Source organism: Neovison vison, chromosome 11 (assembly GCF_020171115.1).
Source record: "Neovison vison isolate M4711 chromosome 11, ASM_NN_V1, whole genome shotgun sequence".
Taxonomy (NCBI): domain Eukaryota; kingdom Metazoa; phylum Chordata; class Mammalia; order Carnivora; family Mustelidae; genus Neogale; species Neogale vison.
In genome coordinates this window covers 205,315,259-205,336,461 of record NC_058101.1, presented here as the reverse complement: position 1 = coordinate 205,336,461, position 21,203 = coordinate 205,315,259, and the positions used below count along the sequence as shown (strand labels likewise).

Here is a 21,203-nt window from a genome sequence, read left to right as displayed (position 1 = left end):
CAGATCGACACCTGGACATGCTATCACCACACATGCAAAACGGAGCAGCGCTAACAATACGGAACTCAGAAGGCTCCAGAAAGCACGCCCTGTAAAGTTTGCTGTGGAAAAAACTCATGTCACTTATTATGCAAACTAGCTTGCAAATATGCAGCCATCATCATCTTCTTTGTCACCATGATGGCCCCAAACTACCTAGGCACAAGCAGTGATCACAAAATTGTTCTGAAAATGACTGGCTACGTGTACAGCAGCTGTGTTCATCATTGCCAAAACCTAGAAGCAATGCAGATGTCCTTGAGTCGGTGAATGGATAAACAGACTGTGGTCCGTCCGGACAATGGACCATCACTCGGTACCAAAGGGAAATGAACCATCAGGTCATGCAAAGATGTACAGAGAGCCTTAAAACTGCATATTACTAAGTGAAAAAAGCCACTCAGATAAGGCTACCTATTGTATGACGTTCTTGAAAAGGTAAATCTATTGAGACAGGAAAAAGATCAGTGGTTGCCGGGAGTTAGGGGGAGGGGGGGATGACCAGGTGGAGTGCAGAGGGTTTTCAGTGAGACTAAACTGTGGGCGCTATAGTGGAGCATACATTCGTCCACACCCACAGAATGTGCAACACCAGGAGTGAACTGATGTCAGTTGTGATCTTCAGGTTCATTGGTTGTGGCAAATGGGTCATTCTGGGATCTGCATAGTGGTGCCTATGTGGGAACCAGAGGGATACAGGAAATCTCTGCACTTCCCACTCAATTCTGATGTGAACCTAAAACTTCTCTAAACACCAACGTCTATTTTAAAATATGCTAACAGTAATGTTTTCTTCTTTAATACCTTGCACTGGTCTCATTCATTGAACAAATAAAATGGAAACCCTTCAGAACTTAATCTACAATCTATTAGGATTTTGCACCTGCCAGATATAACATCTTGGTAATTGCAGTATCCTAAACATTTCGTTCTAATTTTCAGCCTCCAGGTTGCCCGTAGAACTTCCTTCTATCCTTCCAAACCCAAATTAAGAGCCACTTTTACTGATCAGTTCATTAGTAATTAAAATTTCCCATGTGTCAAGGATGTGCACTGTACAAGGCCTCAGGTACATACTGGTCAACAACACAGTTTACTCCCCTTTTCTCTGTGCAAACACAGTAAGTGTCCCTGTTCGTCATTATGCTTCGCATGTGTACAAGTTGTCTGATTATTCTAACTAGACTGGAAACTCCCCAGAGGCAGGGGCATGTTCTGCAGCTTCTCCCATTAGCAGCGCCCAGCACGGCACCTCAGTCTATGTAAGAAATTCTCAAAATAGTAAATGAAAGAGACTTTACTTTCATTTTTGATTTTTTCAGTTTTTTGGGCAGAGGGAGAGGGAAAGAGAGAATCGTAAGCAGACTCCCTGATGAGGAAGGAGCCCCATGTGGGGCTGCATCTCACCACCCTAAGAGCATGAGCTGAGCTGAAATCAAGAGTCAGACACTTAACCAAGTGTGCCCCCCAGGTGCCCCAAGATTTTCCTTTTTCAAGCCGAAACAGAATTCAAGTAAAATCAAATAATTTTAAAAATAAAAGCATCACTGGCCTAGTTGAATACATTCTTTTCCTGCAAATATTACTAGAGAGTACACTTTCTTTCAGTGAATGCTGTTTTAATATCAACTATATAGCCAGTGTGTGAGAAATGGTTTTTTTTGACCAAGGATCCCCATATAATAACGCTAAGTGTCGTAATTCCTCAGTGAACATTTACATTTTTATATCCTTAATGTACTTAGTTTCCCCACAAAGCAACATAAACTACAGAAGTTAATCTCAAAACGAGAAAAATAGGGAAAGAAACTGAAGTCTCAAAAAACGTGACGAAGCATGTTTTGTCTGAATAATATTACTGATTTAAGGGCAAAGTCATAAAATACATAGCTTTTGCTTTTATCCTAAAAATAAATATAAAAACAAGTATCTTTTGCATCCAGATTATTCCAGCATTGTGGGCACAAAGTTCTTGTTGGAAAAGAGAGGGGTCCATTACCCAAACAATACTTTAAAAGATCACTTTTAAGTCATGACGATTATTTCATCCCTAGCCTAGTGGCCTATTTAAATAACTATTACGTGTATGGAAATCTTCGGCACATTAACATCAATGGAACCCATTTAAAAAATAATTTCATTTCTGGTGGCCAGAGTGTCTTGCATTTAAAAATCTAACACGAGAAGCTCTTACATTTCACAACAGGTGCTCTTGTTTCGTCACTGTCATTTTATGAGGCTAACTGAAATTTTCTGTCAACTTGTATGCTCAACATCTGAAAAGAATGAGGTTTATCTTCTTTTTTCCCATAATTGATGTGATACTATCATTAGTATCTGAAAAGGCTGGGACTTGTCTCCTTTCCCAGTATTTACAGTTTGGGACTGAAACCCTGCATGGGAGCTGCTTCGGACACATGTGGCAAATAAAACCCTGGTTCCTTCTTCCTCAATGCGGTGCTTTTTAGCACATTATTTCCAGATATCACCACTATGCCCAAGGCGGTTTTTGTTTTCCCTCCTAATGAGAAACCAGTGTGACAGTGTACTGTTACAATCTTAAAAAAAAAAAAAAAAAATGACCTTGCCTTCTCTCAGTTAGCTGTAGCCTGGAGAACATAGGCCTTACTGTAGGAACTTTGGCTTGGCAAATCTTGGATCAAAAATGTTATTTTTTTCTTAAATTTAATTTCAAAAGACACTGCATTTTAGAGAGAGACTAGAATGAAGAGTTCCTTGATGATAATTTCACTTAGAAAGTCACCTTAAGACTCTTGACAGGCAGTCATCAAAATAGAAAAGTATCTTACAGTGTGGAGATCTTCTGAGGTCCACGAAGCATCCTTGTATTGTTAAAAAGAGATGCTTCACAATCACGGATAAAAGCAAAGGTTAAAATGAGTGCATCGCTGCAAAGAAGGATTTCTAATTATCAGTGAATGATCTTCCCAAATGTAGAACAGAGAGCGGGCTGATGAGTTAAAAAAGACCTCCCGAACAGGTAATTATCCCATGAAATTAGGGATTTCATGCACCCAATGCACCATAAAATGACAAGGCAAATCCTGATCAGGAGGGGTCAGGAGGTTAGTGACAGGACTGCGTGCCAGGTAAGTCACTGATCTTCAGGTGGTGGTTTCCACGGCTGGGAAATGCGAGTGATCCATGCTTCTACTCCACACAGTTGTCGGGGGCATGACATGGCTAGTATTTCGTGAAGTGCACTGTACAGCAACCTGCGCTGATAGCACCGAACAAACGCTTCCCATTATTATTACTGCACTTATTAAAACTGGACTATACACCATGAAAATGAACTATGACTTATGACATACTGAATAGATTTAAAAGTAATTACAGAGAGTAAGTCTTACAGACATGCATCTGAAATGCTGTGGTCAAAAATATAAAAGCATTGGAGGCTAACTAGAAAGGTGTTTAAAAGTAAATAAATAGAAAACGTTTTGTCACCTGTAAAATGAGATTAACAATAGTTACTGCTTAATTTTGCTGCTTTAAACATTGTATGCAGCGTGCTGTTGTGAGCTTAATGTTATTTTTCTTCAAAATTCATTTGATGAAGTCCCACTCCCCAGTACCTCATAATGTGAGTTTATTTGGACACAGGGTTTTTACAGGAGGTAAGAAAACTAAAAAATTATAGCCCTAATCCAATACAACAGGAGTCCTGGAGATAGGGAAGGCTGAGCTCAGACAAGCATTGAGGGAGGACACCATGAGAAGATGAGGGCAATTTTGGGGCCGAGGCTTCTAGAAGCCTGGGATGCCAGAGATGGCAACAACACACCAAGGCTAGAGGAACAGATTCTCCCGTTGTGGCCTCCGAAGGGACCAATCCTCCCAATACCCTGACCTGGGACTTCTGGCTTCCAGAAATGTGAGACAATAAATTTCCACTGTTGAAGTCATTCATTGTGGTACCTCTGATACGGCAAGCCCTCGGAAACGAATACCCATATTTTCTAAAGTTTTTCTTGTTTTATTTGAGTCTAGAGCTGGTAGATTTATGAAAAACAAACGTAGGAATTTCTACAGAGACCAGTACATTAAGAATTCTATTACTTCAAAGCTGTTGGGCTTAAAAATCTAAAGTGTCCGGGCACCTGGGTGGCTCAGTGGGTTAAGCCTCTGCCTTTGGCTCAGGTCATGATCTCAGGGTCCTGGGTCGAGCCCCGCATCGGGCTCTCTGCTCAGCGGGGAGCCTGCCTCTCCCCGCTCTCTCTCTGCCTGCCTCTCTGCGTACTTGTGATCTCTCTCTCTGTCAGATAAATAAATAAAATCTTTTTAAAAAAAAGCATAGAGAGATTCTGAGATCCATGTTGGTGTCATAATGGTAATTAGGAAATTCTGGGAAATGAGAACACTTAGTGATGACGCAATACATACTTCCACATTTCAAAATGTGAGACACTGAATGCCTCCCCAGCTGCAACTGAATAAATATACTTTTTAGCTTAATATTTAATGGAGATGAAATTCAAAGAAAATAAATATTTCTATGGGGCACCTGGGTGGCTCAGTGGGTTAAAGCCTCTGCCTTCAGCTCAGGTCATGATCCCAGAGTTCTGGGATCAAGCCCTGCATCAGGCTCCCTGCTCACTGGGGAACCTGCTTCCTCTTCCCTCTCTCTCTGCCTGCCTCTCTGCCTACCTGTGATCTCTGTCTGTCAAATAAATAAATACAATCTTTAAAAAAAAGATTAAAGGGACGCCTGGGTGGCTCAGTTGGTTGGACGACTGCCTCCGGCTCAGGGCGTGATCCTGGAGTCCCGGGATCGAGTCCCACATCAGGCTCCCAGCTCCATGGGGAGTCTGCTTTGCTCTCTGACCTTCTCCTCGCTCATGCTCTCTCTCACTGTCTCTCTCTCTCAAATAAATAAATAAAATCTTTAAAAAAAAAAAGATTAAAAAAAGAAAATAAATATTTCTATATTCACTAAACTTATTTAGTTCAGGTTTAATGTATCAAATAACATGTGTTGACTCATACTCAGCCTGGTGCCATTTAATATTTAAGTAAATTTTGTTACTTCAAGTATTTTAATAACTTTTCACATGCTACCCTAACACTAAGGTTAATACTGTACTTTTACGTTTTATGTGCCTCACATATAGGGTTTCGAAGGATCGCATTTAAAATTTTGAAATGAACTTGAATTGGTCTTGATATTGTGTAAGAGGAAACCCATAATGCAGATCAAGTTGTGCTTTCAAGAGCATTCATTAAGAAAACAGTGTGGAGATTCCTTAAGAAATTAAAAGTAGAGCTTCCCTGCGACCCTGCAATTGCACTACTGGGTGTTTACCCCAAAGATACTGATGTATTGAAAAGAAGGGCTGTCTGTACCCCAATGTTCATGGCGACCTCATGGCCAAGTCGCCAGACTGTGGGAAGAGGTGAGATGCCCTTCAATGGATGAATGGATAAGGAAGATGTGGTCCATATACACTATGGAGTATTATGCCTCCATCAGAAAGGATGAATACTCAACTTTTGTAGCAACATGGACGGGACTGGAAGAGGTTATGCTGAGTGAAATAAGTCAAGCAGAGAGAGTCAATTATCATATGGTTTCACTTACTTGTGGAGCATAAGGAATAGCATGGAGGACATGGGGAGACGGAGAGGAGAAGGGAGTTGGGGGAAATCGGAGGGGGAGATGAGCCATGAGAGACTGTGGACTCTGAGAAACAATCTGAGGGTTTTGGAGGGGTGGGGGGTGGGGGGTTGGGTGAGCCTGGTGGTGGGTATTATGGAGGGCACGTATTGCATGGAGCACTGAGTGTGGTGCATTAACAATGAAAGCTGGAACACCGAAAAGAAATAAAATAAAATAAAATGGAAAAAAAAAAAGAGTATTGATTAGTATCCTCTCTTCAGTGATAAAATACTGCTTTAACATTAACAGCATTTGTACTGATGTAGATTCCATTAGTAACCATTTTACTTTTTAGAAAACGTAGAGGAACGGGGCTAGAATAACAAGTTTCTTTTACTATTAATTCTGGAAGCTTTTCACTTCATACACTTGTTGCAAAAAAAGCAAACCAAACTAAACCAAACCAAACGAAACAAACATCCACAAGTATTCCACCTTTTAATACTATCCAGTATTCTAAGAAATGCATTGATGTGGCATCAACAGGACATTTTTAACGTGAAGGAAGATCGATAATGCAGGCTAACAGGTGACTCATAGAACACAGGGTAGACTGTGAGGTGTAATCGACCTACAAATGAAAAGAAAGCAGCAGAGGGGATGTAGAGAACAGGGAAGATGCGTAGGTCGACAGGGTGACTGGGCTGCCCTCCCCGTTCCCTGTGACCGCAAGCCCAGCGGGTCCAGCGAGGCGGGTGTGCTGTGCGGAGAGAGGGTCACAGGTCCCACCATCCGGTGCTTCCAGGCAGCGGAGCTGGGCCCCCGCTACTCCAGCGGTCTGCGGGGTTCCGCTCATTCCCAGGCGGCCAAGCGGGTACTCAAGGAGTGGGCGGGGTGTCTCAGGGGCCTGGCTCCCTCCTGTATGGCCTCTGGAGGACCCCACGCAGCTGCTGCCGGCCTTCTGGTCTGCTGGGAGGGACTGACGAACACTTGTTACTGTTACAGAATGGAGGGGGCTCAGGTTTGCGCTTTAAACGTTCTTATTTGAAATATCCTTGGGATGTTTGAAGGGTAAGCAGACAATTACTAACTGTGCAGTAGAGGTCCATTTTCTTCTGCCATGTTTGACTTCGGCGTTGAGTTTAAGATTCTCAGTGCAGCAGCAGAAGCAACCACAGTCTTCCTGCACAGGGTTGCTCCCCTGGGGTAAAAACGTGCTTGCATAGTTCCTTTTTCTCTACTATTTGAATCGTGTTTTAGAATCATGGACTCTCTAAGCTGGAAGGAGCTTTAGGGATGATCTAGTACCTCATGCTGTAAATGAGTTAACTGCTCCAGAGGAGTTAGGGGCACGCTCAGACACACACATGGTGTTATAGCGATACTGCCCCAACCAGAGGGAAAGCCTATGGTTAGTTGAAATCACTGTACGCTCTTGGCAGAATATAAATGAACCTCAAATCAAGATTTTATTTATTTACATGACAGAGAGCTAAAGAGAGAGAAAGAGAGCACAAGTGGAGGGAATGGCTGAGGTACAGAGAGAGAAGCCACACCGCTGAGCAGAGAGCCTGATGCAGGGACCCCGAGATCATGACCTGAGCCGAAGCCAGACGCTCACCCTCTGAGCCACCCAGGGGCCCCTCACAACTTGCTTTCTTCTTTTTTTTTTTTTTTAAGATTTTATTTATTTATTTGACAGACAGAGATCACAAGTAGGCAGAGAAGCAGGCAGAGAGAGAGGAGGAAGCAGGCTCCCTGCTGAGCAGAGGCGCCCGATGCAGGGCTCGATCCCAGGACCCTGAGATCATGACCCGAGCCTAAGGCAGCGACTTAACCCACTGAGCCACCCAGGCGCCCACAACTTGCTTTCTTAATAGAGAAATTGCGGAGTTATCACTGACAACTGGCTCACAGAATAGTCATTATTTTATTTTTTTGAAATGAATCAAAGACCTTTAACTTACCTTCCTTCAGATCTGTAATTTAATATTACTAGTCCTAAAGACTTAGCTACTACAGTAAGCATCACTCGGGGAAAGAAGTAAGTCTTACAAGCAATGATTCCAGAGACAACTCCAGGTTCCCATAACACTGGGCCAAGTATTTTCAGATGATTATCACCTCTGACACTAAGCACCATGACAGAACTTGCTAGCAGCTGGTAAAGCTTCGGTTTTACCAACAAAAGTTTGGTGGGTAATAGCTATTTTCAAACTTTCCTGTAAGACCGAAATAAACTATTTCATTCCTTATTAGAGACCTTTCACTTAATATAAAAGGTATGTAAACGTTCCTATAGAATACTGAAAAAGGAAGAGAAACCTGTTAGTCGACGATGGGAGTTTCAACATTTCTTTATAGGAAAATCATTCTGCATAAAAATGCAAAAGTACTTTCAACTGTATCACCCTTAATTTTTAAACTGCTTTTGTACTTAACAGCTACACATGCATTGTCTGCACTGCATTAGCTCTAGAATAGGACTGGAAGTTTGATTTACCATTAACTATCATATCAGTAAGGATTTAAAAGATAATTTAATATAACATTATAACTTTTACCTTATGTCATATTAAACAGAAATTACATAGTACAGTTCTCTCAAGTTTACAGTAAAATGCAAAGGCATATATTTAAGGAGAAGAGACACATATATTGTCCCTAATTGCAGATGGATTTTCTTCTGTTATTCTAAATATTGTATGGGAACCCCAAAGCCATTTGGGGGAAAAAAAAGTCACAAATCAATCTCCTTTGTTTTGCTGACTCTAAAACAAAAACCAGTTATGTTGCCTATGATTTGAGAATTTGCAGCTGAATTTTCACATGGAATAATCTTAATTTAGAAAATAACATTTTTAAGATTTTAGATCGCCATCACAAGAGGGAATGTTACTGTGATAAAAAAAAAAAAAGTCTTTCGTTCTTGGCAGATGAATACAAACACCTGTATGCTATTGACACAAACCCACATTCAACCCTGAACACCGACAAATAACATACCCAGGCGCTCACGCATCTGCCGCAAGTGGTGATTTTGAAATCCCCATAGAGATCTTTGATGGCACCGGTGGTGAAGAAACCTTCCACCATCAGCAGAATGCCGTACACAAAGAAGGCAGCTGCGATGCCGTAGATCACGTACTTGAAGATGTCAATCCTGGGGGAGAGGAGACAAAAGGATTTATTTCAATAACTCTTCCCGCCTGATTGGCGGCAATTGATTCTCACGTGCCCAGGGCTCCTTCAGAATGACAGCTACAGAATATTTATGTCCGTAAGGGAGGCTGGGTTTAAAAACATTTTTGCTCCATGGGCCTAATGTTTGTATATATGTTTTGTTCTGCATCTTCTAGTATTTGCTGACAGCGCTTTTCACCTTCATTTTCCCCTCTTCCCTTCCAGCCTCCCCTTCCCTGGTTCATGTGAAGGCAGTCCTGGGTAAGCACTGAGTCACACTGCTAAAGGAGTCTGCTGAAATCCAGCGGAGAAATAGGATGATCACCAGATAACTTCTCCAATTCTGACAAAGTGTGAAATAAAAGATTTATGTATCTACTAGTGAGTTTTGATAACAAAAGGGGAAGAAAACTTCATGGTTAATGATGAATCCATTTTCAATAAAATGACCACCTCGTATTTTTCTTCTTAGAGCCCATTGTAATTATGTTTTACTCCATACTTACTGTAAACAACTGCTAATATTTTCTGCTGATAATAATGTTAATAATGAAAATATTATGTTTTAAAGAAAAGTTATAATTTTGAAAAATCGAGCCTTTTAGGCAGAACTACGAATGGATTCAGAATTCAGATATGGAATTGGGCCTGAGCCCAGTTGGGGCATAATACCATGGAGGAATGGGAAGGTATGCTTTCCTTTCTCACAATTCACTGCCCACGTATTTAAAGGTGTGTGTGTGTGGGGGGGGGAGATACATGTATCATGTATAAATTGCAGATGGATGTTTCTGTTATTTTAGCTATTAACCCCAAGGCCCTTTGGAATGAAAAACTGTAAATTAACCATCTTCCTACTTCTAGAAAGCAAGCTACCTGTGTAGCCATGGTATGTAGAGAGGCATATATGTTAGCTCACATTCTGTCTTAACAGTCTTGACATCCCTTAGTAAGAAAACTGCTCTGTATTTCTTATTGTCAAGTTTATTTTTTTTTCTCTTTCCTCTCATTAATAGAGTTTGAATGGAGTAGATAGGGTAGAGGCAAATGATGGAGATATCCTGCTGACTGTTTACAAGGGGACAAATGAGACATTAGAAAGCTTGATCACGCTGATGGAGATTTAGAAACTCTTGATGCTATGACAATATTTTTAAAAGACTACAGGGATGAGCATACATAAATCTGCTGCATATAAAAAGAATAAGAAGAAGGGCGCCTGGGTGGCTCAGTGGGTTAAGCCTCTGCCTTCAGCTTGGGTCATGATCTCAGGGTTCTGGGATCAAGCCCCGCATGGGGCTCTCTGCTCAGCGGGGAGCCTGCTTCCCCCTCTCTCTGTCTCTGCCTGCCTCTCTGCCCGCTTGTGATCTGTCAAATAAATAAATTTAAAAAAAAATAAGAAGAGGCTGTTAACATTCACCGTACCAGGGCAATTGTTTAGTGACTGATTCTCACCGTCTGAAAATCCAAATAGTGCACAACTTTACTCGTCGAGGGCAATGAGGTAGATGATGTGAACATGTAAGCTTATCAGGCATGTGAAAGAATCTGAGGATTTCAACTTATAGGTGGGAATTGAAGAATTTGGCTCAATGGGCTTCTCCATAAAACTTTCAGGTTAACATGATGTGTTTTCAAATGTATTTAAATTTTTATTTAGAAATAGTTTCTTTCTATAAAAGAAGTCACAGAAAATAAACAGTAGGAAGGAAAACCATACATCCTTTATCTATTTTATAATATCTTACCTTATTTACTTCATTGTTTTCTTGTGTTTCTCCCTGTCTCTGGAGAACTACATCTGAACATAGAGAAATTCTCCACAGTATCGTTTTTGACTTCAGGGAATCTAACATGGATATAATCCTTGTGTCAAATCTACTATTGCAGTCCAGTTTTACCAACTGGGTCGACCCAGTGATAAACTTTATGGCATCTTGTCTCCCAATGTGGGATTCAGCCTGGGGGTAAGCACTGCCTTTACTGGCCACCTGTCTTTACTTTCTTTAAACCACATCCACAGCCTCTGTCTTTATGAAACTGACCCTGTTGAGGGGTATAATCCCGCTCTCTCCTTATTAGATAGAATGTTCTTCCTTTTGAGTTTGTCTGATGTTTCCTCATGATTAGATTCAGATGACTCATTCATGGCTAGAATATAATAAAGGTGATTTTCTGTGCATCTGCCCCTCAGTGGTGATGCTGACTTGGATCATCTCGCCCCGATGACGTCTAATTTCTGTGCTGTGCAAGTGCTACTGTCTCCCTTGGAACTAACAAGTGATCTGTGAAGAGACACTTACGGACCAAGCAAACAGCCTGTTCTTCATTAAAACTTCCTGCCAGTGTGAGCAGTCCTTGATGGGTCTTGACTAATCCAATCTTCCTACCGCATTAACAAAAGGCTCATTATCTAACTGCAGGACTCATTCACGTTTACCAGTTGGCACTAGATACTCTGACATAAGCAAGAGCCCTCCCTTTCCCCCTTTTTATTATTTTTTTGTTTGTCTATCCACGATATGGACTAAAGAGGTCTGCTTTTTTCTCTGAAAGTGTATAGCCACTATTCTACTTAATTATTTTGGTGCTCAAATTGTTCTAGCCTTGGCCAGTGGGCATCTCCAAAGCGGCTCCCATGTCCTTGGGATACGTGCCCATCATTTTTTGAAACGTATTCCTTACTTTCTCACAGTGCAAGAGGACCAAGCCTCCCTCTGTACATTCCTCACTCGATCCCCAAATTAGGTATCTCTTTGCCAAGCCTTGGTTCCTTTTTATTATATATATATATATATATTTTGTTGTTGTTGTTGTTGTTTTTAATTTTTTAATTCAAATTCAATTAATTAACATATAAAGTATTATTTGTTTCAGGGTACAGTGTGTGATTCATCAGTCTTATAGAATATGCAGCGCTCATTATAACACATAACCCTCCCCTCTAGCAACCCTCAGTTTCTTTGCTACGATTAAAAGTCTCTTATGGTTTGTCTCCCTCTCTGGTTTCATCTTGCTTCATTTTTTTCCCCGCCCTTCCCCTATGATTCTCTGTTTTGTTCCTTAAATTCCACATATGGTGAGATCATATGATAATTATCTTTCTCTGATTGACTTATGTTGCTTAGCATAATACCCCCTAGTTCTATCCAAGTCATTGCAAATGGCGAGATTTCATTTTTTGATGGCTGCATAATAGTCCATTGTATAAATGTGCCAAATTTTCTTTATCTATTCATCTGTTGATGGACATCTGAAGCTTGGGTTTTTTTAATGAGTGGTAGTACTGGAGACCAAGACAGGGATACTCATTGCTGCTGTGGTATCTTTGCCTCTCGGTCTTTTCAGTGTACCAAGACAGGAAACACATGCACTGAGGGGTGCCTGAGAGGCTCAGTGGGTTAAAGCCTCTGCCTTTGGCTCAGGTCATGATCCCAGGTTCCTGGGATTGAGCCCCACATCAGGTTCTCTGCTCAGAAGGGAGCCTGCTTCCCTCTCTCTCTGCCTGCTTCTCTGCCTACTTATGATCTCTCTCTCTCTCTGTCAAATAAATAAATAAAACCTTAAAAAAAGGAAATACATGCATTTATACACACACATTCATATATACAGTGACATAAACACATACATTCATGTATCTATGTATATATGCACATATATCTGCATATCGGACACACACGAATTTTAGAAATCTCAAGTTCATAGTGATATTTCGAAATCCAACTGATTCCCACAGGGTTTTTTTGTTGCCTTCCCCCACTGTGTATTTGTATGACTTTCTTCCTTACTGAAAATTCTAATTCTGAAGAATAACACATTCTTTGGTTCAATTCATAATAAATATACCAATACTTCATCCAAAGTATTACAAAAATCAAACCTACTTAAAAAGAATTTAGGATGTTTGTAACCCCCTACCCTTTCACTCAAAACTAAAAGTATGTAGTCAAATATGGGTCTCCAAATTACTTGGATTAACTCATTCTCCTTTCTTCCCTTCATTGCGCTTATGAGATTCATTGAAATGCAGTGGGGATCTATTTGCTTTGTTAGGTTCTCCATCCCATCCACATCCACTTAATCTCACTTTGAACATATAAGATATCATTAACAGGCTGCCAAGAGTCAAATCTGTATAAAAAGATACTCCAGAGAAGGGTCATGACCTTCCCTACCCCTTCCACCCCGTTCTTTGTTCCCTGCTCCCTTGCTATCCTTCCTGTATGTGTGTTTTTTTTTATGTGAAGTCAAGCATATGTGTATGTGTGTGTACATATTTATGTTTTCCTTTCACTTTTACATGGAAGGTAGCATATACACATGCTCTTTTGCACTTAGCTTTTATCAATCAATAATATCCTTAAAATCACTCTGTATCAGCTCACAGAGACCTTCCTCATTCTTTTCAACAGCTGCATGGTAGCCTAGTGTATATATGTATTTATTTACCCCATATTCTATGTGTGCATATGTAGTTATCAATATTTTGCAATTACTGATAACACTGCAATGAATAATCTTGCACAAATGCATTAAAATAACTGATAGTGTATACTTAGGGTAGAAGGACTGAAGAGTTGACAAGTGAAGGCATGTGGCTTTGTCAGAAACTGCCAAATTCCTCTCTGTAAGGGTTGTACCATTTCTGCATCCCCAACGGCGATGTATGAGGCTCTTTCTCCAGAGTCTCAACAAAACACTATACTGTCACGATTTGAATTATTGCGAACCAATGGGTAATAACTGGTATGGTAGTTTTGCTGTATTTATCTTAGTAAGAGTGAATTGGAACATCTTTTTCTATGACCATAGGCAACATTTATCTTTTTGTGAATTGTCATGTCTTTTGCCCACTTATCTATAAGATTCATGCCCTCTTATGTATAAGATTTGCATATTAGGGATATTTGGCTTTTATCTATAACATATGCTGCTAATATTTTCTCCTAGTTTGGCATCTGTCTTTTGACTTTGCCTGTGGCATTTTGCTATGTCACTTAAAAAACAAAAACTTCAATGTTGTCAGAGTTACCTGTCTTCTCTTTGGATACACTGGGACTTCACAGTTGTAAGCCTTGATTTATACCCAGGTTATATTGGAACTATGTTTTCTTTTAGCACATATATCCTAGCATTTTATTACTTAGACTTCTGATCACATTGCTGTTTATTCTTTGGGTAGAGGAAGAATTGGATCTAATTTTATCTTTTTCAAAATGGCTATAATACTGAAAAACTCTCAGACGTGCACCTCTCCAGGGGATGAGGAGGTTAGCAGCTGCCGTATCTTATAGGTACATATTAATTAAGATATCAAAGAGTGAAATGGTGTTGTCAATTTTGTCCATTGTTATAATAGCATTATTTGTATACTAATTCCTTAAAGTCCTCTTCTGGAGACATATATTGGGGCATTTTGGGGTGACATGATATGATGTCAGGGATCTGCCTGGATAAAACTCAAGGTATTCATATATTACTTACAAAGATAAGAAGTTCAAAAGTAAAAGCAATAAAAAGTAAAAAAAAAAATAAAGAAAATGTTATCCAGGTGTCCTAAATCATTTATCAAAAAGTCCACCTTCGGAGGAATTAAGAGTACACATTGTGGTGAGCACTGGGTATTGTAAGGAAGAGTTGAATCGCTATACTGTACACCTGAAACTAATATTACACTGTATGTCAATGAACTGGAATTTAAATAAAAACTTAAAAAGAAATAAAGAGCTAAGCAAATGTAAAAAAAAAAAAAAGTGTGCCTCCAGAAAGAACAATATAGGCATATTTACTGTGCTCATATATTGCTAGACGTTTTTTAATATTTTCATACTTAGAAGAAGCTTTTAAAGGTAGCAACTGTTCCAAGAGCAAAAAAGAACACTGTTGAATGTGGTAGGCTAAAAAGGTGCTTCCCAGGGTGCCTGGGTGGCTCAGTGGGTTAAAGCCTCTGCCTTCGGCTCAGGTCATGATCCCAGAGTCCTGCGATCAAGCCCCGCATCAGGCTCTCTGCTTGGCAGGGAGCCTGCTTCCTTCTCTCTCTGCCTGCTTCTCTGCCTGCTTGTGATGTCTATCAAATAAATAAATAAAATCTTAAAAAAAATAAATAAAAAGGTGCTTCCCTCCTAATATATTCACTTCCTAATCCCTGAAGCCTCTGAATATTACTTCAAGGCGTGAATTTTACCTTCTCTGGTGTGCATGGTGAGAAGTTAAAGACCTCGGGAGAAGAAGTTTATTCTGGAATACTCAGGTGGGCCCTAAAGGCAATCAGAGGTATCTTTTTTTTTTTCCTTTTTAAAAAGATTTTATTTATCTATTTGACAGAGAGAGACACAGTGAGAGAGGGAACACAAGCAGGGGGAGTGGGACAGGGAGAAGCAGGCTTCTTGCTGAGCAGGGAGTCCAATGTGGGGATCGATCCCAGGACCCCGGGATCAGGACCTGAGCTGAAGGCAGAGGCTTAACCCACTGAGTCACCCGGATGTTCCGGTCACAGATGTCTTTATGAGAGAGGGGCAGAGGGAGTTTTGAGAGAGACACTCAGAAAAGGAGAAGGTACAGCGAAGATGGAGGCAGATATTTGAGCAACGGGGCCTCAAATCAAGGAACGCCTGCAGCCAGCGAGCCTGGAAGAGGCAAGGAGCAGCATCTTCCCTCAGGAGGGAGCACAGCTCTGCTCAGCCCTGGCTTTGCACTTCCGGTCTCCCCAACCGTGAGAGAGTAACATCGTGTAGTTCAAAGCCATCAAGCTTGTTATGCCAGACCCAAGAAACTCATACAGTCACTCTATTTCTTTACTTCTTTAGTACTTCTCATCTGTAAGGACTCTTTTAGACTGATGTGGGTATCGTCTAATGCACGAGAATGTTACAGACTATTCGAATATGGCAGTTTGACAGGAATGCAAACAAGCTGCTAGTACGTAGGACACCTCTTCTCAAAGTCAGGAAATGGCTGCTTCTTCCTAAACACCTAAACTAGTGTATTACAGAGTGGGAGGTGAGTGATTTCCCAGCTCAGAGTTAGACAGATATGCAAATCCTATCCAACTTCAGTTAAAAAAAATCAGGACTTTTAGAGACTACTTGAAGCTGTTTTGGAATCTTCAGAGTTGTGATGAAGAATATCCATGTTTTATTAGTTGTTATTGAGGCAAAAAACACATGACACGAGATCTCTCCTCTTCAGTTAAGCGTACAGCACAGTATTAGCCGTCAGCATGGTGTCGCACAGCAGGTGCTCTGAACCTTTTTGTCTTGCGTAACCGAAAGTCTAAACCCCGTGGACAGCAGCCTCCCGTTCTTCTCCCCAGCCCTTGGCCAACACCATCCTACTTTCTGTTTCTCTGAGTGTGACTACTTTAGGTACCTCACGTAAGTGGAACCATGCCATGTTTGTCCTTCTGTGATGGACTTACCGTTCAGCATGATGTCTTCCAAGTTCATCCATGTTGGAGCACATAAAGGAATTTTTTTTCTATTTTATGGCTTAATGATGTTCCATTCTGTGTATAAACCTCCTCTTCTTTACCCATTCATCTGTGGATGGACATTTAGATAGCATCCACATGTTGGCTATTGCAAATAATGCTGCAGCCAACATGGGAATGCAAATCTCTCTTTGAAATCTTGATTTCCAGTCCTTTGGATAAGTAACTGGCCGTGGGATTGCTGGATCATTCTTTGTTTTGTTTGTTTTTTACATAATGGTCGTCCTGTCTGTTGTGAGGTGATAGCTCATTGTGGTTTTGACTGACATTTCCTGGATGACGAGTAATGTTGAGCATCTTTTCATATACCTGTTGGCCATTTGTATGTCTTCTTTGGGAGAAATGTGGATTGAAGTCCTTTGTCCATTTTAGGTCAGGTTATTTGTTTTTTGCTATTGAGTTGTAGGGGTTCATATATAGTTTGCTATTAACCCCTTATTAGAGGTATGGCTTGCAAATAATTTCTCCTATTCTGCGGGTTGCCTTTCTACCCTATTAAGTATTTCCTTTGCTGCATAGAAGCTTTTAATTTATAGTCTCATTTGCCTATTTTTGCTTTTGTTGCTTGTGCTCTGGTGCCATGTCCAAGAAATCATTCCCAATGCCAATATTATGAAGTACCCCCCCCATTTTCTTCTAGGAGTTTTATAATTTTAGGTCTTACATTTAGTTCTTTCATGTACTTTGAACTGATTTTTGTCTACAGTGTAAGGTAAAGGCCCAGTATCATTGTTGTGCGAGTGAATATCCAAATTCCCCCCCCCCCGTACCCTTTATTGAAGAGATTACCCTTTCCCCCACTGTGTTCTGGCACCCTTGTTTGAATCATTTTGCCTGTACAAGGTTTCCTTTCTGTGTTCTCTCTTCTGTTCCATTAGTCCGTATGTCTCTTATGTCACTACTATAGTATTTTCTTTTTTTTTTTTAAGATTTTATTTATTTATTTGAAAGACAAAGAGCACGTATGCACAAGCAAGGGGAGCGGTAGGTAGAAGGACAGGGAGAAGCAGGCTCCCCTCAGAGCAGGGAGTCCAACAAGGGACTCGATTTACTCTGGGATAGCGACCTAAGTCAAAGGCAGTTACTTAATCGACAGAGCCAGCCAGGCGCCCCACTACCACCCTGTTTTGATTACTGTAGCCTTGTAAGTGTGAACCTTCCAGCTTTCTTCATCTTTCTCAAGATCGTTCTGGTTATTTGGGGTCCTTTGTGACTCTCTCTGAATTTTAGAATTACCCTATCTATTTCTGTAACAAATTCTATCTGGATTTTGATCGGGTCTGTGGATCACTTTGGGTAGTATGGGCAGTTTAACAATATTATATCTTCCAATCTACGAAGATGAGATGTCATTACATTTATTTGTGGCTTCTTTAAATTACTTCATCACGTAGGTTAAGTTTATTCCTGAGTATTTTATTCTTCTTGATTCTATTGTTAATGAGGTGATATCAATATGGATACAGGTCCCTTAAATTTGCTAAAACTTGTTTTGTGACCTAACATGGGATCGATCCTGGATGATGTTCCATGAGCACTCAAGAAGAACGTGTATTTTGCCACTGTTGGATAGAATGTTCTAGATAAGTCTGTTAGACCCATTTGTTCTACAGTATTGTTTAAGTCTTCTGTTTCTTTATTCATCTTCTGTCTGGTTGTTCTGTCCAGTACAGAAAGTAGAATACTGAATCCCTCTATTGTTACTGGGATGCTGTCTATTTCTCCCTTCAGGTCTGTCAGTATTTGCTTCATATATTTGGGTGCTCTGATGTTGCATGCATATATATTGTTGGGGAACTGACCCACTTATCATTATATAATGTCTTTGTTTCTTTTGACAGGTTCTGACTTAAAGTCTGTTTTGACTGATAGAAGTATGGGCATCCCTCCCTTCTCTCGGTAATCATTTGCATGGAGTATCTTTCTTCATGCTTTACTTTTAGCCTATGTGTGTCTATAAACCTAAAGCAATTATCTTGTAGACCACATATGTTTGGATCTTATTTATTACTCATTCAGTCACTCTATGTCTTTTGACTGGGGAGTTTAATCCACTTATCTTTAAAGTCATGATTGCTAGGAAAGGACTTATTGCCATTTTGAATAGTCTTCTATCTGTTGTGTAGCTTTTTTTTTGTCTCTACCTCTTGTCTTCCTTTCTATTTTGTTGATTTTTTTGACATGGTTTTATTCCTTTCTTTTGTATACCTTCTAAAAATACTTTCTTTGAGGTTATGATGGGTCTTACATAAAACATCTCATACTTAATATATTTTAAGCTGATAACAACTTAACCACAATTGCAAATAAATACTCTAAAATTACTTTTCCCCTTAACACACTTTATGTTATTGATGGTACAACTGTCCATACACCCAAAGTACTTAACCTCTTTCTGAATGCGAACTTTATTTTTTTTATTTTTAATTTTTTTATATTATTTATTTATGTGACAGAGAGAGAGCACAAGCAGGGGGAGTAGTAGAGGGAGAGGGAGAAGCAGGATACGCCCTCCGCACCAAGCGGGGAGCTTGATGCGGGGTCAATCCCAGGATCCTGAGATTACAACCTGAGCCAAACGCAGACGTTTAATCGACTGAGCCACTGAAGTGCACCCTGGATGCAAACTTTAAAATTTGACGATGTTTCTATAACAACTGTTTTACTGACTTAAAATCAATATATGTCCACTGTAGAAAAAAATAAAATTAAAACTAGAAAATCAGATTATTCACTGCTTATCCTCCCAGTTTTTCCCATATAATTATATATAATATATATTATATATATTAATATTAATATGAATTATGATTAATTCCAGCAGTTATGATTTTTATATGCTTTTTACAAACTTCATTTTGGGCCAATATACTATGAGTATTTTAAATGTTATGTGATTTTATCAACATATTTTCTTAAGATTATGGCTCATTCTATCATTTGAAGGTATGACAATATATTTTACCAATTCTCTACTACTTTTATCCAATGGTAGGAAGGATAAAGGCCCCTTCCCCACAAAGATGTTCGTATCTAATCTCCAGAACTTTGAATATGTTATCTTCATCAATGAGACTTGGAAAATGTGGTTAAATTAATAATTTGAGATTTGGAGGTTATCTGTCTTAACAGGATACAATACAATATATATTATACAATATAATGGCAAGTCCTAACAAATGAAAGGAAGATGCAGAAGACTCAAAGTCAGATTCAGAGAGAGAAATCTGAGGGTGTTACAGAGCTGGCTTCGAAGATGCAAGGGGGGCCACGAGCCAAGGTCTGCAGGTGGCCTCTAGAAGCTGGAAGAAGTAAAAATACAGATTCTCCCCTGGAGCCTCCAGATGGAACACAACCTGCCAATACCTTGATTTCAGCCTATTTCAATAAACCCAGTAAGAGCCATTTCAGACTTCAGATATCCAGAACTATTTAAAAAAAAAAGAAGAAGAAATCTGTGCCTTTTTAATCCATTAAATTTGTTTTAATTTGTTACAGCAGCAATAGGAAGCTAATGCACCACCCTTACAAAGAGCATGGTAACAATGATCATTTCAGGTAAATCTCTGTAAGGAATGTATTGTCAATGTGATATCCAGAAAGTCCGAACCAAAAAAACAAAAAACAAACAAACAAACAAAAACACAAAAAAATGCATTGAGAACAAGTTAGGGGGCTTATTCTCTGTTTCCTATACCAGGTATTATCATTTAATTTTTCTGATAATTTGACAGTAAAAACAACAGCATCCTTTTAATTAATTTTCTTTTTTCAGTAGTGTAGATGAACTACTACTATTAGTTGTATTAGTATTTAATACTTAACATTTAATAATTAGTAGTAGTTGTATTAGTATTACTACTAATACAAGCTATTAACCATTTGTATTCTTGAATGAAATGTTTTTATATTTTGACTATTTTTCCATGGCAAACTGTATACTTTTGCTGTTGAATTAACTATGTCTTTATTAAAATTAGGACCTCTTGTCATGTAAGTAGTAAATATGTTTCTCAGTTCTCTGTATCTTTGGTTTTTTTTTTTAAAGTTTTACTTCAATGAGTAAAATTTAATTTATATTATATCAAATCCATATATACCTTACTTTGTGATATCTGATATTTCTTAGTTACTTCTTGCCCCATGATATATGAAACCCAATATATTTTTCTTCTAGTTTCTACAAATTAGTTTATTCTTAAATTTTAAATTTATCTGAAAGTCTTGGCAAAAATGTGAATAGAGACGTAATTTTAAATATATTTATAACTACTTATATACACTTAATTCTCTTCTACTCCCTCTATTCTGGTCCATTTGATAAATATATTTTTTTATTCCCGTCCTCTACAGTATTAATTATTATAGCTTCTCTATTCCCTCTACTTCTCAACCTGATGCATTCTGGAGATCAGCTCAAGTACTGAATCTAGCATTCTTGGATTCCTATCTGTTCAGCCTGATGTAGACAGCACTTTGCTAACATACCTTTCCCATGTCAGGGTTTGAGTAAAATCAATCTGTTTTGTTCTACTCAATCCCTAAGGATTAGCATAGTAACTGGCACATAATATGACCCACTATTTTTTGCTGAATAAGTGAATTCATTAAAAAACAAATTAGACAAAAGATTAGCCTGAAAAGTGACATCTGCATATTTGAAAACAAAAACACAGAAATATAGTAAATATAAGTTTAACTATGTTTCCATGCTTGCTATTCACAATAACCCAATTTGCAAAGCAGGCAAAAACACTAAGATAGTTGCTCTTGAATAAATACTAAGGCTTAGAAAGAGAATTAGAGGTTGTAAGCATCTCAGAACTGGAAGTTCATTACCGGCCTTGTCTGAATGCCTTCGTTCTCAGGCAA

The 21,203-nt window shown here is 39.3% G+C and overlaps 1 protein-coding gene across 1 annotated transcript in view; it reads right to left on the bottom strand.

Moving 5' to 3' along the window:
- Window positions 1–21,203, bottom strand: part of GPM6A (glycoprotein M6A) — a 155,327-nt gene that overhangs the window by 20,821 nt on the left and 113,303 nt on the right. Inside the window, exon 3 of the mRNA XM_044225706.1 lies at window positions 8,666–8,822. Within this exon, the coding sequence (XP_044081641.1) occupies window positions 8,666–8,822 (157 nt within the window). The remainder of the gene's footprint in view (window positions 1–8,665; window positions 8,823–21,203) is intronic.